Below are 17,393 nucleotides of genomic sequence, written 5' to 3'. Positions count from 1 at the left end.
TTCCTGTCTTTTGAGAAATTGGCTGCAGGCTTTGGAGAACTGCATCAAGAAGGACAGGAATTGCTGATTAAATCAAATCACACCGAAGCCTGCACACCACACATGACTGAACATCTCCTTGATAGCTTGGGGGAAGCAGGAGCAGAGAAAAGTTATTTTCATCTCTGAGTCCTCCTTTTTCAAAGATAAACATGTGTTCTCTTGAGGGCTACTTTGCACTACTATAGTTAGGAATGAGGACCTGGGTGGCGAAAAAGCTGTAGCGTCTCTGAGCCTCTGTTTTCTTTTCCTCTTTTCCTTCTTTTTCCCTCCCTCCCTTGGTGCCTCCAGTGTATTATAAGGGAAAAGGTTAGTTTTATTCCTCAATAATTTTGATAATTAGGCCTCTCAAAATAGAAGAAAGGGCTGCTTTCAGGATCTGATTTTAGAGTGCCAAGTTGTAACTTGTTGTTTTGAAGGAGTTTTCAGCAGTGGTTCCAGGGCCGAGGCCTGGAAACAAGGTTCACCCCCAGCACCTCTAGATCTGATCACTTCTGTTCTCAGCTGTTATAGCTGCAAATAGGGCTGATTGAGAGGCCTGATCTCATGTCGGGCTCACGTTTCTTTTTTCACAGGATCCCAGGAGTATGAGGTGAGTTCTGAGGGTGAATTGGACATTTGGAACCATGTTTGAGCCACTGTAGTTTGGTAGATAAATGTTCCCTGGGTTCTTCCAGACTCATCTTGTTGTGAACTAGGCTTCTGAGTAATGTTGGCTTGTCTGTCACCCACAGGAAATTCCTGGGCTGAGGCTCATCTTGGAGTTTGGATGGTTTCCCTTTGTAACCTAAAGTCCAACTCAGAAGAGTGAGGCCAAGAGATGTTTCAGGTCAGGACTAAAGTTGGGTTAGCCGACAGGTTCGTTTGGATTTTTCCATAAAGTCATACAGAAAAACGTAAACGAACTTTTCAGCCAACCCAATATCAGGAAAACCCCCAGAGGGATTAGAGGAAGAACAGGCAAGAAGAGAAACGTTGAGTGTACCTCAACAATATTCATGAGCATTTGTGAGGGCAGCTTTGCTCTTTCCTCCGCAGCACACTAGGACCACGGGTAGAAAAGGCTATCTGTATGCGTTAGGATTTAAAGTTCTCTTTGAGTTTGGGAGGCAGTGAGCTGCAGTGAGAAAGGATGTTTCTGTCAGTGCTCTGTTTGCATTTGCTTCTATCGTTTAATAATGTCTCGGTGACCGCTGTCCTTTGTAGACCTCCTTGTCTCCAAAATGAATGTGGTAATACCTCCTGTGGTTAGGGAGAGTGGGGTTAGCAGGTATTTAAAAACAATACAATGAATGCTTGGGTAAAACATTTCCAGTGAACGCATTTACATGCCTATTACCTGATACGGTTGATTTACTGATAATCTATTTTGCATGAGATCCCACAGCTGTTCATTCATAATAGGAGGCAAGTTTTTAAACCATGACTTAGTTTTTTTCCCTCGTATTTTAGTTGTAGAAATAGTTATCAGAAATCTAGAAATTACAGACAGGAAAGTGTTGAAAGTGAAAAGCCACCTGTGCTTCGTCCATCACCTAGAAATAGAAATTAGCATCTTAGTGTATCTTCTCAGTTTTTTTCTCCTGGTTACCTTGCATGTGGTTCTGTGGGTAAACCAAATGAAATCATGTATTTACTATTGCATGAATGTTTTCTCAGCACAGATCACATTGTATTCTGGCAGTTGGTCTCCAGGGGCAGGAAGTGAAGAAATACATTGGGGTACAAGTCATACTGTAACCTATTAATGAAACTTCCTAATGGGAAAATACCAGACATTGCTCAAATACCAATTTCTTTGGTTTTCTGAAGTAGGATACTGAGTAACTCCAATTATTAGATAAAGTACTTTGAACTACCTAGGAGAATACCTGCCTCTCTAGAGTTGCTGTTTCCTAGTTGTGTGACCTTGGTAAGTTAATTAAATAGCACCAGTTTCCTAATCTGCAAAAATAACACATAGCATGGCTTTTAATGGGTTGCTTTGGGAATTAAACAAGTTCATATATAAAAATCATATGGTGCTTGGTTCAGAGCTCTATCTGTGATAGCTAAAATAGTGACAACAACCCATGTAAGTATCCAATATGGCACAGGTGTCCAGTAGATGCTTACTCCTCAAGTATCTAATTGTTGGCTTCTACTCTCTCCCTTTTAATGTTCCCCTCTCCCCCAGCCCCGATCATCTTCAAATACCTTTACTTTGCAAACCTACCTGTGTATGCATGCTCAGTCACTTCAGTCGAGTTCAATTCTTTGCAACCCCATGGACTGTAGCCCCCCAGGCTCCTCTGTCCATGGGATTCTCCAGGCAAGAATACTGGAGTGGGTTGCCATGCCCTCCTCCAGGGGATCTTCCCCACCCAGGGATTGAGCCCAACATCTCTTACATCGCTTGCATTGGCAGGTGGGGTTTTTTTTTGTTTGTTTGTTTTGTTTTTTTTTACCACTAGTGCCACCTGGGAAGTCCCATTATTCCTTTAAAAATAACCTACCTGATATTTTAAATGAGAGATTAAAGAGTAATATTTTTGGGCTACTGCTAGAGAGGGCACATCAATAGGGTCACACAGGAAGCCCTTAGCATCTGTGATGGTCTGCACAATGGGGTGTCTGTTTTCAGCTCAGACACCAACCAGAACAGTTACTTATCCTAACAGGAGGGGCAAATTGAGACTCTCATCACTGCAGTGTGGTAGACGACACGGAACAAAATGCAGAGGTAGCAGGCAGGAAGTGCCCAGAGGAGGAGGACAGCCTCGTGACTCTTGAGTCTTGTGCGGGGACCTCCTGGGGGTCGTCCATAGTGACTGTGCTTTGGGGATGTCAGAGACAGAGGCCGGAGGCTGAAGGCCAGGGAGTGTGGGGACCAGTAGTCAGTAGACACTCAGTAAGTGCTAAAAAAGAGAATGAATGAGTAAATGGGTGGATGAATGAGAAGAATAAGAGAGTGACACTCCCATCACCACCTGGAGTAGTACAAGAATAGCTGCTGCTGCTGCTAAGTCAGTTCAGTCGTGTCTGACTCTTTGCGACCCCATGGACTGCAGCCTACCAGGCTCCTCCGTCCATGGGATTTTCCAGGCAAGAGTACTAGGCAACAGGAAACCCCTCAGAATCAGAGAAAACCTTGCCAGACCATAAGAGAGTGGTTTTTTGTTGTAGTGGGTATAGGGGTTCTGTCCTTTTCTCAATGAGAAAGTATTCACTCCTTTGGAGAATATTTTACCGAGTATCTACTATGTATCTGATGTGGTTTTAGGCACTGGGGGAGTGAACAAAGCATTCAAAGTCGCTCTTTTCCCCTTAGCTTACCTTCTAGTAGAAGGAAACAGACAATAATACATGACAAATACATGATATGCTAGGTGATGTTACATGGTGTGGGAGAAAATAAGACAAGAGTGTAGGGGGTTGCTATTTGATACATATAATGGTCAGCTTCTGTGATAACATTTGAGTAGAGAGTGGAAGAAAGTAAGGGAAGGAGTCTTCTGTGTATCTAGGAGAAAAGTACTCCTGATAGAACAGCAGGTGAAAATCGCCTGAGGCGCAGAACAGCAGGGCCAGCATGGATAGTAGACCAAGTGGCCACACTTTAGGGTGGAGGAGGGAGAGATTATGTCATTGTGATATTTTGTTTATAATAAGAAATAATATTTGGTCTTAGCTGCTTTTTTTTGGGGAGGGGGTGGTCACAGAGCAGCTAAAACCCTCGGAAGGTTCCAAGTGCTGAGAATGATATAGGTGCTTTTGTTGTGTTTGATGAGATGACTTTGGATCTAAGGATGGGGGCTAAAGATTGAGTTCAATCAACAGTGGCCAGAGATTTAATCAATCATGTCTGTTTAGTGAAGCCTCCATGAAACCCCAGAAGGACTGGGTTTGGGGAGCTTCAGTTGGTGAACATATGGAAGGATTGAGTGACTGGCCTGATAGGAGAGGACACAGAAGTGCCATACCCCTTCCCTATATCTTGCCCTGTATATCCCTTCCCTCTGGCTACTCCTGGGTTATATCCTTTTATGATAAGCTGGTGATCTGGTAAGTAAAATGTGTTTATTTGAGGACCACGAGTCATACTAGCAAATTGATCAAGCCCCGGGGAGAAATTGTGGGAACCTTGGATTTATAGCCAGTTTATGAGAAGTACAGGTAACAACCTGAGCTTGCAGTTGGCATCTGAAGTTTGTTGGGGTGGCAGTTTGTAGGATTGAACCCTCAGCCTTTGGAATCTGACACTGTCTTTGGGTAGGCAGTGTCAGAGTTGAGTTGAGCTGTAGGGAACTCAGCTTGTGTCCAAGAATCGCTTGAGTGTGTGGGAGCCTCCCCACCCTCAGCATGGAAAAGGGGCCCCAGGCCAGTAGGTTGTGGTAAAGTCTGGCTCTAACTCAGAATGAGGTGGGAAGCCACTGGAAAATTTTGCGGAGGCAGAGCGTGATTTGATTTCCTCTGTGAGAGAGGTGCATTGCCTCTGCTGTGAAGGCCAGAGAAGCAGATGCTTGAAGGTGGCCAGCGAGGAGATGATGCCTTGTGATAGTCTTGACAGGTGGCGGTGGTGCCCTGGGTAGTAGTGGAGTGATGAGGAAAGGTCAGGTTCTGGGTCTACAGGTTGTGAAAGAGAACCGTGCAAGAGTTGCTATCAACTGGGAGGAGCTGATATAAGAGGGAAAATGGTGAGTTGTGTTTCACACCTGTTGTGTTTGACATGGCTGCTGTACAACTCAGTGGCAGTACCAAGGAGGCAGTTGCATTCAGGGAGAGAGCTGGGCTGGAGGTGGAAATTTGGGCGTTGTCATCTTATCGTGGTACGTGATGCTGTGCTGTCAGAGGACCTAGAGAGTGAGTGCGGAGAGAAAGAAAAGAGGTTTGAGGATTGGCCCTGGAGCACTGCAGCTTGCCAAATCTAGATGATGGGGGAGACTGAGAAGGAAAGGCAGGGGGAGAGAGAGAGAGAGAAGGGGGCAAAAAGGCAATCATCTGCATCAGAGGCTGCTGTAGGTCACAGAAGGAGAGCTGACCTCCAGATTCTGTAACGGGAAGGGCACGGGTTAGGTGCAGTGCTGGGAACTGACCTTAAAAGTCAGCTTTACCTGCTTTTGTTTTTTTGTGATGGTTAGTCATTCTCAGTAAACTCTTTTGCTGTGTTCATAAGCTTCTAGGTTTAAAACAAAACTGAACGAATGAATGAGTGAAAGAGAGAAACACACACACACACAGGAGAGGTGAACTGAGAGGCCCTGTTCTGCCTTTAGCAGTGAGAGCTTGGTGCCCAGAGTGAGTCAAACCAGGTCAGCAGCAGGTTTGCAGAAGCTGCCGTAGTCAGGTTTGTTTATGTCTGGGTGTGGGTCTCTTACGTAACCAGGCAAATAGGCCATGCTTTCCCTTACTTCCTACTAGGCTCTTAGCTTCTTGAGGGAGAGTTGGATTTCATTAGAAGTCGGGTTGCAGAGGCAGTAGACCGGTCAATGCTCTTAACTCTTCCCTGCCAGAGCGGAGACAGGTTCAGTGTCAGAGAACAGGAGTGCACCCGCCTTTCCGGCCTCAGTTCAGTTCAGTTCAGTCACTCAGTCATGTCCGACTCTTTGCGACCCCATGAATCGCAGCACGCCAGGCCTCCCTGTCCATCACCAACTCCCGGAGTCCACTCAGACTCACGTCCACCGAGTCGGTGATGCCATGCGGCCACCTCATCCTCTGTCGTCCCCTTCTCCTCCTGCCCCCAGCCCCTCGCACCAGTTCTCCTTCCTGCTCCAGGTGAATGTGTTTCCAGCCGTCTCTTGTGTATTGCCTCACCAGAGCATCTAGTACAGCGAGCAAGTGCTGATGAAAACTGCTGCTTCAGGGAGACGTCCCACAGATCACATTACAGAGCAGTGAGAAGAAAGGGCAGGGGGGTGCGGGGCAGAGAGAGCTGGAGATCCCCTTGGAGTTACTGTTTATCCTCCAGGCATTCTGCAGGGAGAACCTGGCCCGAGTCCACTTCATCGTGTTGGAACATCGTAGTTTCTGAAACCGTCCCTTTGTTCTTGAGAAATGCTGTCTCTGATTGTCTGACTTGATGCTCTGTTCGCCCTGCTCTTATAATCTCTCCCATTTCGTAAGATCTCATCCTTAAATTGTTGGAGGTAAACTTCATGGGCAGGTTGGGTTTGTTGTTTTGGTTACTGTGTTCAGGATGAACTTGGCAACGTTTTTTAATGTGAGCTGAATCTGGAAATAAGAGTTAAAACATTTTAGGAGCTCTTCATGTAGTAAACAGAATGTTTTGTGCATTCCAGTTGCCTTGGATTGGTTTTATATGTGTCAAGTTATAACCAAAGTTGAAATTGTTTTTTTTTTAAGAAGCAAAACTCCATGAGAGAATCAAAACTATATAACCTTGTTTACTTTTCTAATAAGAGGAAGCATTACTTTGTGTCAGGTTAAAATCCTTTGTTTCAGATTGTGTTCTAATCACTTAAATTTTAAACCATTTAATACATACAGCAGTTCGATGAGAGAGATGTATTGTCATCCCTATTTTATAGATCAGGTAATGGAGGTATGAAGAGGTTAAGTAACTTGCCCAACATCACACAGCTAATAGGTGGTGGAGTAGGACTTTGAATCCAAGCATTCCAAGACCCTGTTCTTAATGACTGCAGTGCACTGCTCTTTACTCATTTAAAACTGGCAGCTATTGGATGGGAATTGAGTTTTTGTTACTTTTAAACCATCTCTGAAATATGAGTTTACCAAATACTAAAAATTGATACTATCAGCAAAACTCTACAATTAGTTTTTTTGCTAAGAAAATCTGTTTACAAAACAGCATTCATTTAGGACAAAGAGCTGATTTTTTTAATTGTAAATTATTTCTGTATGTTCATTGAAGAAAGACCTGAAGGACATTTTTTTTTTTTTTTTGCAGGGGGAGCAATAATTTTTCCTTTAATTCACTATTGAAGTGGTTACATATGGAAGTAATTACATCATATATCTTGAAAATCTTGATAAGATTTTTTTGTAATGAAACCGTTGTAGGTTTTTCTTTGAACTGAAACTAGCAATAGAGCATTAATCACTTTAATATGAATGTATGTAACTGATGTTTATTTGAAGATACTGTATAAGACTCTTTTCTTTCCACAATAAATCTTATTCTGCTGGTCTGCAGCTCCTTATTTGTAGTGACTGATGTTGAAGTTAATAAAAGAGTGGAAGTCTAGTAAGTCTGTGTCCTCTTTTGGGTTATTAGTCTGTATTCACTTCTAGGTCCTGTTATCTTTTGATATATTTTGGCAAGTGGAGGCTATGGATGCTTTAGGTAGTTATACTGCAAAGGATTTGGGGGCCAGTTTTATAAATATTGCAGTGTGTGACCCAGAAAATCTATGTGGCAGGTTTTGGATGACAGATGGAGAGAGGAGATTTTCCTTTCTTGCTACTATTTTAAGATTTTGTAGAGTCGTGCTCTCCCTCAACAAGGCTTACTATCGTTGCCTAAGTGACAGGATGAAGACAAGGTCTAGGCCAGTTGTCCAAAGTACAGGGTAGATCTCTGGCCGCTGTTGATCTTTGATGTGGCGTCCCAACCTAACACTAGATGACTCGGAGTCACATAGTAAGGCAGGTATTTCCTTTTCCGTTTTCTTTTAACTGTCTGATTCAAGGAGGAAGTCAGTTGGCACCATTGCCCTTTTAACATCTCCCAAATCTTTCAGGATCTCCCTTTATGACAGAGAGCAGGCTCTGAAGATCCCCAGCTTTGATAGGCAACTGTGTTTGGTCAGAATGTAGTTTCATTGTTCTGTGTTTCCTTGTTTTAGTATGTGCAGTTCTCTTCTACTTTTTGACAGGAAATACTGGCTTTCTGTTTATAGTGAGGATAAGGTTTTTCTATGAAAATTAGTTTTATTCAAAGGAAAATGATGAGTTAATCTACAAACAAGAACTAGAGTATATAATATAGGTGATATGTAGACATGGCAAAATGGCGAATTTCATAGAGGAATGGCAAAAGTATGGGAAATATTGGTCTGATATCTGCTAAGGGCTTCCCTGGCGGCTCAGTGGTAAAGAATCCACCTGCCAATGCAGAAGATGTGGGTTTGATTCCTGGGTTGGGAAGATCTCCTGGAAAAGGAAATGGCAACCCACTCTAGCATTCTTGCCTGGGAGATCCCATGCACAGAGGAGCCTGGCGGGTTATAGTCCACGGGGTCACAAAAGAGACAGACAGGACTTGGTGACTAAAGAACAATAACCTCTGCTATGGTTAATTGTATAGAGATCTGCGGTCTCTTCTGTATTTGTCTTGGAATTCAAAGTGTTCAGGTCTTATGGGCAGAGAGCTGTTATGTATGATATGACTTGCATAGGAGACACTGAGGAAGTGCCATCATCAGGCACTACAGTATTTCTGCAAGAAAATATATGAATGCACAGTGGGATAAATAAAGATAAATACATGGCCCTATGTGGTTCAGCTCAGGTCACGAAATATGTTTTTGAACCAAACTTAAGAAAAAAAGTTTTGATTTTCAGAGATTTCTAGATTTCAGAATCACAGATAAGAGATTATAGATTTCTTTGTAAACAAATTACATCATTTTCTAAAATACTGATCAAATTAATCATGTGGAAACAAATTATACACCAACTTGGTCCAAGTAGCTCTGCTATCTTTAAGTTTATTTTACTGCTGCGAATCACCTCTGTATGCATTCTGATCTGCTTTATTGGGCCAGGTAGATGTGTTTGTGGAAGAAACATTGAATCCAAGTGACTTTATACCTGTGTATATGAAAACGGAAGTAGTTCTTGGTCCTGCTCATCCTTGAGATGTGAGGGTCAGTTTTGAACATAGGACTTGCTCTCTTGGTAATTAAGAACTTGAGTATTGGCTAAATGGCAATGCTTTCACTGGCGCCAGACAATTTGGGGTAATATTTCATTTGGTTTTATGTTTTAAGATAGAAAATCCATCAATTGTTTGCAACTGTTTAGTTGAGTGTAACGTTAGTTCTTAGATAGTCGTTATCAATGAAGTCTTAATTTAGCCATGATCAAAATATTTTAAAAAGGGGCATGACCAGACTCCCCAGACAGCTATTTTATAGTCTGTGAACTTAAGACATTGTAGAGCAGTTAAGCTGGATTAATTACAGCTCAGAGGGTCATGTTATTTATGATTGTTTTTCAAACATTCTGGAAAATGATAAATGAGCAAATATTTTCTTCAGAACACATTGAGATTTGTCAGATTCTTGATTTATACCCTTTAGAACATGCTTTTTTTTGTAATTAGCATGAAAATGTATAGTAATTTATCATAAAAATTATACATAAGAAGTATTTATGGGTTTTGTATGTTATATTGCAGCTATTTAAATAATTTGATAAAACAAGACACTGTAGACATGAAGTTTTGCTTTTACATTGTATATTTCCTCAAGAAGCTTAATGAAATCTCACTTCACTGTTCTGTAGGGTAGATGTATACTTAGATGTAGAATCTAAGGCCAGGGCCATTTGGCTCATACATATTTATATTTGAATTTTATATTGTTGTCCAGGATTTTCCATGAAGAATAGAGGTTTTTTTTCTTTTTTTTTTTTTTACTTCTGGTATATTAGTGCAACAGTTATTATGTTTTTTCATTTCTCAACTCACTCCCATGGGCTTACCTGGATTTTAAGTCATGACATAAATAAGATGGGTGGTAGGATTAGGGCCACTTCTGATGGAGCAGAGGCAGCACTAACCCTTTTGCACCCACTCAAGAAACCGTACTGGAATGTCAGTGAGGACGGCATTTGCTATGGCTGTAACTTTGAATCTATCTTATTAAAGTCATTTACAGGTATTAAGAATCTACTGTGAGTATAATACACTATGATTAGTATTAATAACCTTGCACCTCACACTGAACAAGTAAATCACCATTAATAATAATGAAATATCAAATATAACAGTGACAGTATTTACTGAGCAATTGCTAAGTGCCAGGCATGTGTTAAGTGCTTCTCATGTCTGAACTCATTTAATCTTTATAACCACACTATGAAGAAAGCATGGTAATTATCTGCTTCTTTATGGATGAGGATACTTTGTAAATGTCTTTGGAGATCAAGTAAGTTAGCCAGAGTCACAAAAAATGAGGCATTCTGACTTGACAATGTTCTATTATCTTCAACTTTATCTTCCTCATATACGGCTTCCCTCATAGCTCAGTTGGTAAAGAATCCACCTGAAATGCAGAAGACCCCAGTTTGATCCTTGGGTCTCCTTGGAGAACAGAAAGGCTACCCACTCCAGTATTCTGGCCTGGAGAATTCCATGGACTGTATAGTCCATGGGGTCACAAAGAGTCGGACAGGACTGAGCAACTTTCAGTCTTTATCTTCCTCACAAATACAGTAACATCTCAACTCTCTGAGACTCAACTGTGAGCGACTTTGACTGCTTGGAACAAACCTGAGAACATGGGAAGCAAGCAAAAACATTTCTGTAGTAATCACAGAAACAAAACTCTCGCTGTATGAGATTATACATATTCAGCAGGCAATGAACGGCTAGACTGTGTCCTATCCAGGGTCCTTTCGGAAAGGGTCTGGAGCCTGACTACTTCAGTGGAATCCGAGGCTTCCAGTGTGATCACTAATGCTTCCATGCTATAAAGTGAAATGAGTTTTAGTTTAGTGTTAAGAATTGAAGACCAAAAACCCAATTGATTCTTAGAAAAATCTTTCAAAAGAGACACAGATGTATAGAACAGTCTTTTAGACTCTGTGGGGGAGGGAGAAGGTGGGATGATTTGGGAGAATGGCATTGAAACATGTATAATATCATATAAGAAATGAATCGCCAGTCTAGGTTCAATGCAGGATACAGGATGCTTAGGGTGGGTGAGCTGGGATGACCCAGAGAGATGGTATGGGGAGGGAGGGGGGAGGGGGGTTCAGGATTGGGAACTCATGTACACCCGTGGTGGATTCATGTTGATGTATGGCAAAACCAATACAGTATTGTAAAGTAAAATAAAGTAAAATTTTAAAAAAATGAAAAAAATCTTTCATGGTTGGAAAAATAGTACTTGAAATGGGCACATATTTCTTTATCTGAAATGATTCATTCTTTACAAAGGTTTTAGCTAACAGAGGGTTTGGATGTAGAAGAGAAAATGCTTGCATTGTTGATCTTGTTATGTGAAGACAGCAAAATGCCATCTTGATTTTTTTCTTGTGGTTTGGTTAAGATGGTAAAGCTTGACTGTAAAATAAATTCCTTCTATTTATTTGCCCTGTTTTCATTTTTTCTCTAGATCGTTCCTTTGATGCCCTCAAAAAATCTAAGCACCCCCCATTTCTTGCTGCTGGCCAGCTCTCTGACATGCTGAATGGTGGTGATGAAATCTACGCTAACTGCATGGTGATAGATCAGGTGAGGTATGAGTGCTGTCGCTCGGGGGATCTGTCCTCTTTTAAAAATGTGCGCATCTCAGAATGCCATTGCACATTGTTGTATCCTCAGAAAATTCCAGCCTGAGAGCAGCCCAGGTGATGTTGCTGTGGAGTCTCATCATACGATCTCTTGACGTAGGTCCTTCCTTGAGAACCCAGCACACCTTACCCTCCACCGAGAAGCACCATGGGAGGGGTCTTAGGACACTGGCAAGGAGAAGAATGTGGGAACTTATCCATGGGGCCAAAACAGGAAATGACATTTGGGAGGCCAGTTTCTTCTCTGACCTGATTATGTAATATTTGTATTCAAATCCAGCAGACACTAATGAGTGAGAGCTTGATGCCAGCCCCATGTGAGACTGTCACATAAATTACTTGCTTAATCCTCATCACACACCTATTAGTGTGTGATTAGGATATAGAGCTTTAGTATTAAAACAGAATAGTGTCATGTTGCAGGGAAGCTGGAACCCTTTAGAATTCTCCACCCATTCCCTGATGTCTATCAGTTTGTGAGTTAAAACTCTTAGAGACAGATGGCTTGGATGTGTATCTACTTAAGGATTTATTCTTTGTCCTTTCCTGTAGCTTGGTGATCCTCACATTTTAATATTTTTAAAATTTAAGTATAGTTAAAGATCTGAAAATTTCTGCATGGCCTAATTTATAGGAGATTTAAGGGATTCTCAAGAGTAATTTTGATAGCACATAATTTCTGCCTTATTTCCTGGTTTTAAAACCTGATCTCCACATAAGAGGCATTAAGTATATGCTCATTGAACAGTGATCTATTTTGTCCTTTTTGGGTTGTTGTTGTTAGTACACATATATTGTACCCTATTGTATCTATTACTTATAGATATTTTTTTCTGATGTAAACTTTTTTTTTCTGTCTAGTGGATGCTAATTTGTGCCCACTGGTTGAATGTCTCTTTCCTTTGGTTATGAGAAATTGTTACATTAAGTGCATAGTATAAATAGCATAGATTAGAATGATATTCAAAATGACAGAAAAACCAAAAAATCAGAATGGACATCAGCTCTCAACAACAAGTGTATTTCTTTTGGTGTAAAGCAGCTGAATGTCAGCCCTAGTTATAGAAATCTAGGATGAGACTCAGAGTTGAGAACAAAGTGGGAGTTCGGGGACATTCTTTTAAGATGCAAGGTGATTGGACTTACTGTGCTCTAGCAACATTCCGATTTTAATGGTTTTATTCTGTTGCCACATGTTCTCAGTGTTTAAATACATTTGTCATTATTTTTTCATTCTGTTCCTCAGTGAATATTGCAGTACCTCCATTTACCTCCAGAAGCTAAAATTGTACTTGACCCAACATTTGTGGGGACAGACTGTGTCTTTGCATGTTGTAAGATACATTAAAAATGGAAAACTCTTCTAAACCAAAAATGAGGATAGGATATAACTTCTCTTTGGAAGTACTTTGAGTGAGAGAAGTTTTGCTTTAATAATGTGAAGCATACATCCAGAGAGAACTCAAGCAGCCTGATTGGTAAACTGAAATGAAGTAGAAGATTGCTGAATTTGTGCAGTGAAACGAAAATCAACATCTGGCTAGAAGTCACGTGGTTTCTTATATCGGTGTAGTGTAGTCTGTAGTATAATTACATCATTTGTTTTACTGTTCCTGTGTCCATTTGAATAGCAAGGACAACATAAGGAGTCCAGATTCTGCATACTGAAAATAAGTTCTAGCAATATCTGGAAAGAATCTTACCTAATTTTCTTCATCTCCCTCAATCTGGCCTGGAAACCTGAAAAGACTGCTAGCTTATTTATGTACTGTTTTCCATGAATTTTCAAGGTTATCAAGCTACCTGATGAGGAAGCTCATGTGATATAAACTACTTTGAAAAAAATTTATTTGGACATTATTTCAAGCCTGTATAATTCAGTACAAAGAATTCTTGTAATACTCTTAATAAAAAAAAATCCCCCAATTTTACCATATTTTACTTCATGATTCTGAGTATGTATTTGTATATGTATATGTGTACTTAAAAATGCTTAAGATATGTATACAAATATTAACTTGTTTGAGAGTAAATTGAAAATATGATGCCCTTTTACTCCTCAGTCTTTCATGGTGTATTTTCCTAAAAGCATGGGTGTTCTCTTACTTAAGCCGTATTGTTACCAAAATCAGGAAATCATCATCGACACACTGCTATTAGCTGTTTATAGACATCATTCAATTTTAGCCAATTGTTCCAGTAATGTTCTTTGTAGCAAAAGAAAATTCACTAGCATGTCTTGCATTTAGTTGTGTCTCTTTAGTCTTCTTTAATCTGGGACAGTTCCCTAGTCTGTCTTTTATGATAATTTTGAAGAATACATTCCAGGTTGTTTTTGGTGCTGCTCTCTTTGTTTTTACTGTTTTCTCACTCAGAAGCGATGCCCTTTGATGACCACCACTTCAGACCACCAGCACCTCCTTAGGGCAAGTGTTTTGATCCGCTGGGACTTAAAAAAAAAGACTGTTTATTTGGCTGCGTTGGGTCTTGGTTGGATCGTGCGAGCTCTCCCATTGTGGCGCACAGAGTCTCTAGTTGTGATCTGGGCTCCTGGGCTTGGTTGCTCAGCAGCATGTGGGATCTTAGCTTCCTGATCGGGGATCGAACCTGTGTTCCCCTGCATCGGAGTCATAACCGCTGAACCAACAGGGAGGTCCCCAACTGGGACTGTTTTTTCATACCATCCAGTGGAGGCAGTACTTTCTCTTCCTGGTGAAGATTTTAGATCAGTCTTTGACCCTCTGCTGACTCCCTCCCGTGAAGATTTTTCCAGACTGTCCTTTCCCTACCGCAAAGTCTCATGGCAAGAGTATGACAGGTTGCTGGGTGAGATTTGATGTTTAGTATTTCAGTATAGTTCAGTCGCTCAGTCATGTCCAACTCTTTGCACCCCACGAACCGCAGTACGCCAGGCCTCCCTGTCCATCACCAACTCCTAGAATCCACCCAAACCCATGTCCATTGTGTCAGTGATACCATCCAACCGTCTCATCCTCTGTCGTTACCTTCTCCTCCTGCCCTCAGTCTTTCCCAGCAGCAGGGTCTTTTCACATGAGTCAGTTCTCTGCATCAGGTGGCCAAAGTATTGGTGTTTCAGCTTCAACATCAGTCCTTCCAATGAACACCCGGGACTGATCTCCTTTAGGATGCACTGGTTGGATCTCCTTGCAGTCCAAGGGACTCTCAAGAGTCTTCTCCAACACCACAGTTCAAAAGCATCAATTCTTTGGCGGTCAACTTTCTTCACAGTCCAACTGTCACATCCATACATGACCACAGGAAAAACCGTAGCCTTGACTAGATGGACCTTTGTTGGCAAAGTAATGTCTCTGCTTTTGAATATGCTATCTAGGTTGGTCATAACTTTTCTTCCAAGGAGTAAGAGTCTTTTAATTTCATGTCTGCAGTCACTGTCTGCAGTGATTTTGGAGCCCCCAAAAATAAAGTCTGCCACTGTTTCCACTATTTCCCCATCTATTTCAATGAAGTGATGGGACCAGATGCCATGATCTTCGTTTTCTGAATGTTGAGCTTTAAGCCAACTTTTTCACTCTCCTCTTTCACTTTCATCAAGAGGGTCTTTAGTTCTTCTTCACTTTCTGCCATAAGGGTGGTGTCATCTGCATATCTGAGGTTATTGATATTTCTCCCAGCAATCTTGATTCCAGCTTGTGCTTCATCCAGCCCAGTGTTTCTCTTGATGTACTCTGCATAGAAGTTAAATAAGCAGGGTGACAATATACAGCCTTGATGTACTCCTTTTCCTATTTGGAACCAGTCTGTTGTTGCATGTCCAGTTCTAACTATTGCTTTCTGACCTGCATACAGGTTTCTCAAGAGGCAGGTCAGGTGGTCTGGTATTCCCATCTCTATCAGAATTTTCCAGTTTATTGTGATCCACACAGTCAAAGGCTTTAGCATAGTCAATAAAGCAGAAATAGATGTTTTTCTGGAACTCTCTTGCTTAGTATTTACATGTAATTTAAAGTTTGGGGTATTTTCTGTCTTCTAGTTACACTAAACCCATGCATCTTATGTAGCTTTATTTGTTCTTTTTGTTTGGGAGACTCAGATTTATGCGGCTGCCAATAACTTGGTTTCCCAGGTTCCTATAAACTATTTTGTAAGCTAAAGTGCCTACTCTTTAGTTTTTGTCTCAAGTATTTAAAATATTTCCCCTAATTTTTAGTCAGTGGTTCATAAAATGTTAAAATCATAGTCAGTCTCTGGTTTTGTAATACAGTTTATAAAACACTTGGTCGTCTTCCTTTTGTGAATTATGGGAGAGCAGGAAGTAAACAAAAGTATATCACGTAAGAATTCTTTTGCTTACATAAAGAAAGACAAGAACAGAAAACCCAAAAAAGATAAATAAGTTGGAGGGTCTTTAAATTGTGAAAACTGTATTCTTTGCTCAGCCAATCTTTCCTGCTTTTGCTCAGCAAATATTTTACTTTCAACTACCAGGTTGGTGATTTGGACATTAACTATATTAACATAGAGGGAATCCCTGTGAATACCTGTCTTGAATCTATGGATTCTTCTCTGGGGCCTGAGAGCAGCAAAGCCATCCTTCCTGCTGAAGCCAGTGCTGGTACACACCCACCAAGTAAGGACACAGAAGTGATGTCACACACTGAAGCCAGTGCTGGCACACAGCCACCAAGTAAGAGCACAGAAGTGACGTCACACACGGAAGCCCAAGCGCCTTTCGTATCATCTAGTTCATATGCTTCGAATTTGAATCTTTCTTTTGGTCTTCGAGGATTTGAAAAGGAGCAAAGTCATCTAAAGAAAAGAAGGTAAAGTACTACATTCTAGAGAGAAAATGTAGAAAATGAAAGAACTTTGTAGCTGGACTTGGAAAATTCTATTTTCTTATTGTTATTGCCCCCCCACCATTTTTATTTCTACATCAAAATTTGCCTCCATTTAGGTTTTTATATTTCATGACTTGAAAGTAAGATACATAAGAAAACTGACAAAAATATAATAAAGGAAAACCACAATGAGATACCATTTAATACTTACTAGATAAGCAAAACTTTTATAAAGTGTAATAATGCCATATTTTGGTGAAAATGCATATGATAGAAACTCCTATATACAGTTGATATGAGTGAAAATTGTATAATAACTTTGGAAAATATTTTGGCATTTTCTTGTAAAGTTGGATGTGCATATATATTATGACCCAGCAGTGTTAGTTCTGTGTCCTGAAAGACATGTATAAGACTATTTATTGCAGTAGGAAATAACCCAAATGGTAGGGATGAAAAGATAAATTACACTATAGTTACATAATGGGATACTGTACGGTAGTAAAAGTGAATTAACTGTGACTACATCTGCTTGCATAATCACATGCAACTTAGAAACATGAAGTAGAACAAAAAAGGAGCCACAGAATACTTCAGTTAGAGCTCATTTATAAAATGCAAAAACAATCTGTTACTGTAGGGCATGTATAATGTGCTTAAGCAATAAGGAAAAACAAATGAGAATGAAGAAGATAAAAATCCCCCAATTTAAGATACTTGCTACATTGATGGGCATTGTAGGGAAAGGATAAAACAAGTGTGGCCAGTGTTTGTTTCAAGTTGAGTGGGCTGATGGGTGTTTATTTTATTTTTCATTTTTTATTGGTGTATAATTGTTTCTGCAATGTTGTTAATTTCTGCTGTACAACAACATGAATCAGTTATGTGTACACACATCCCCTCCCCTTTGGACCTCCCTCTACTTCCCCATCATCCTACCCATCTAGGTCATCAAAGAGCAGCAAATTGAGGTGTTTGTTTTATTTTTATGCTCTTTGTTTTTATTTTTATGTTTGTTTTATTTTTATTTTTACCTTATGCGCTACA

The 17,393-nt window shown here is 40.5% G+C and overlaps 1 protein-coding gene across 2 annotated transcripts in view; it reads left to right on the top strand.

Moving 5' to 3' along the window:
* ARHGEF28 (Rho guanine nucleotide exchange factor 28) overlaps window positions 1–17,393 on the top strand; it is a 134,342-nt gene that overhangs the window by 11,289 nt on the left and 105,660 nt on the right. The window contains exons 2-4 of one of the 2 annotated variants that reach the window (XM_068990373.1): window positions 11,349–11,467; window positions 15,994–16,149; window positions 16,198–16,328. In XM_068990373.1, the coding sequence (XP_068846474.1) occupies window positions 11,349–11,467; window positions 15,994–16,149; window positions 16,198–16,328 (406 nt within the window). Of the gene's footprint in view, window positions 1–11,348; window positions 11,468–15,993; window positions 16,329–17,393 lie in introns of both variants that reach the window. The other variant, XM_068990372.1, reaches the window with a different exon arrangement.

The sequence above is a fragment of the Capricornis sumatraensis genome, chromosome 18, assembly GCF_032405125.1.
Source record: "Capricornis sumatraensis isolate serow.1 chromosome 18, serow.2, whole genome shotgun sequence".
Lineage (NCBI taxonomy): Eukaryota > Metazoa > Chordata > Mammalia > Artiodactyla > Bovidae > Capricornis > Capricornis sumatraensis.
Note: the sequence above shows the minus strand (reverse complement) of the source record. Positions and strands in the feature narration are given on the sequence as shown.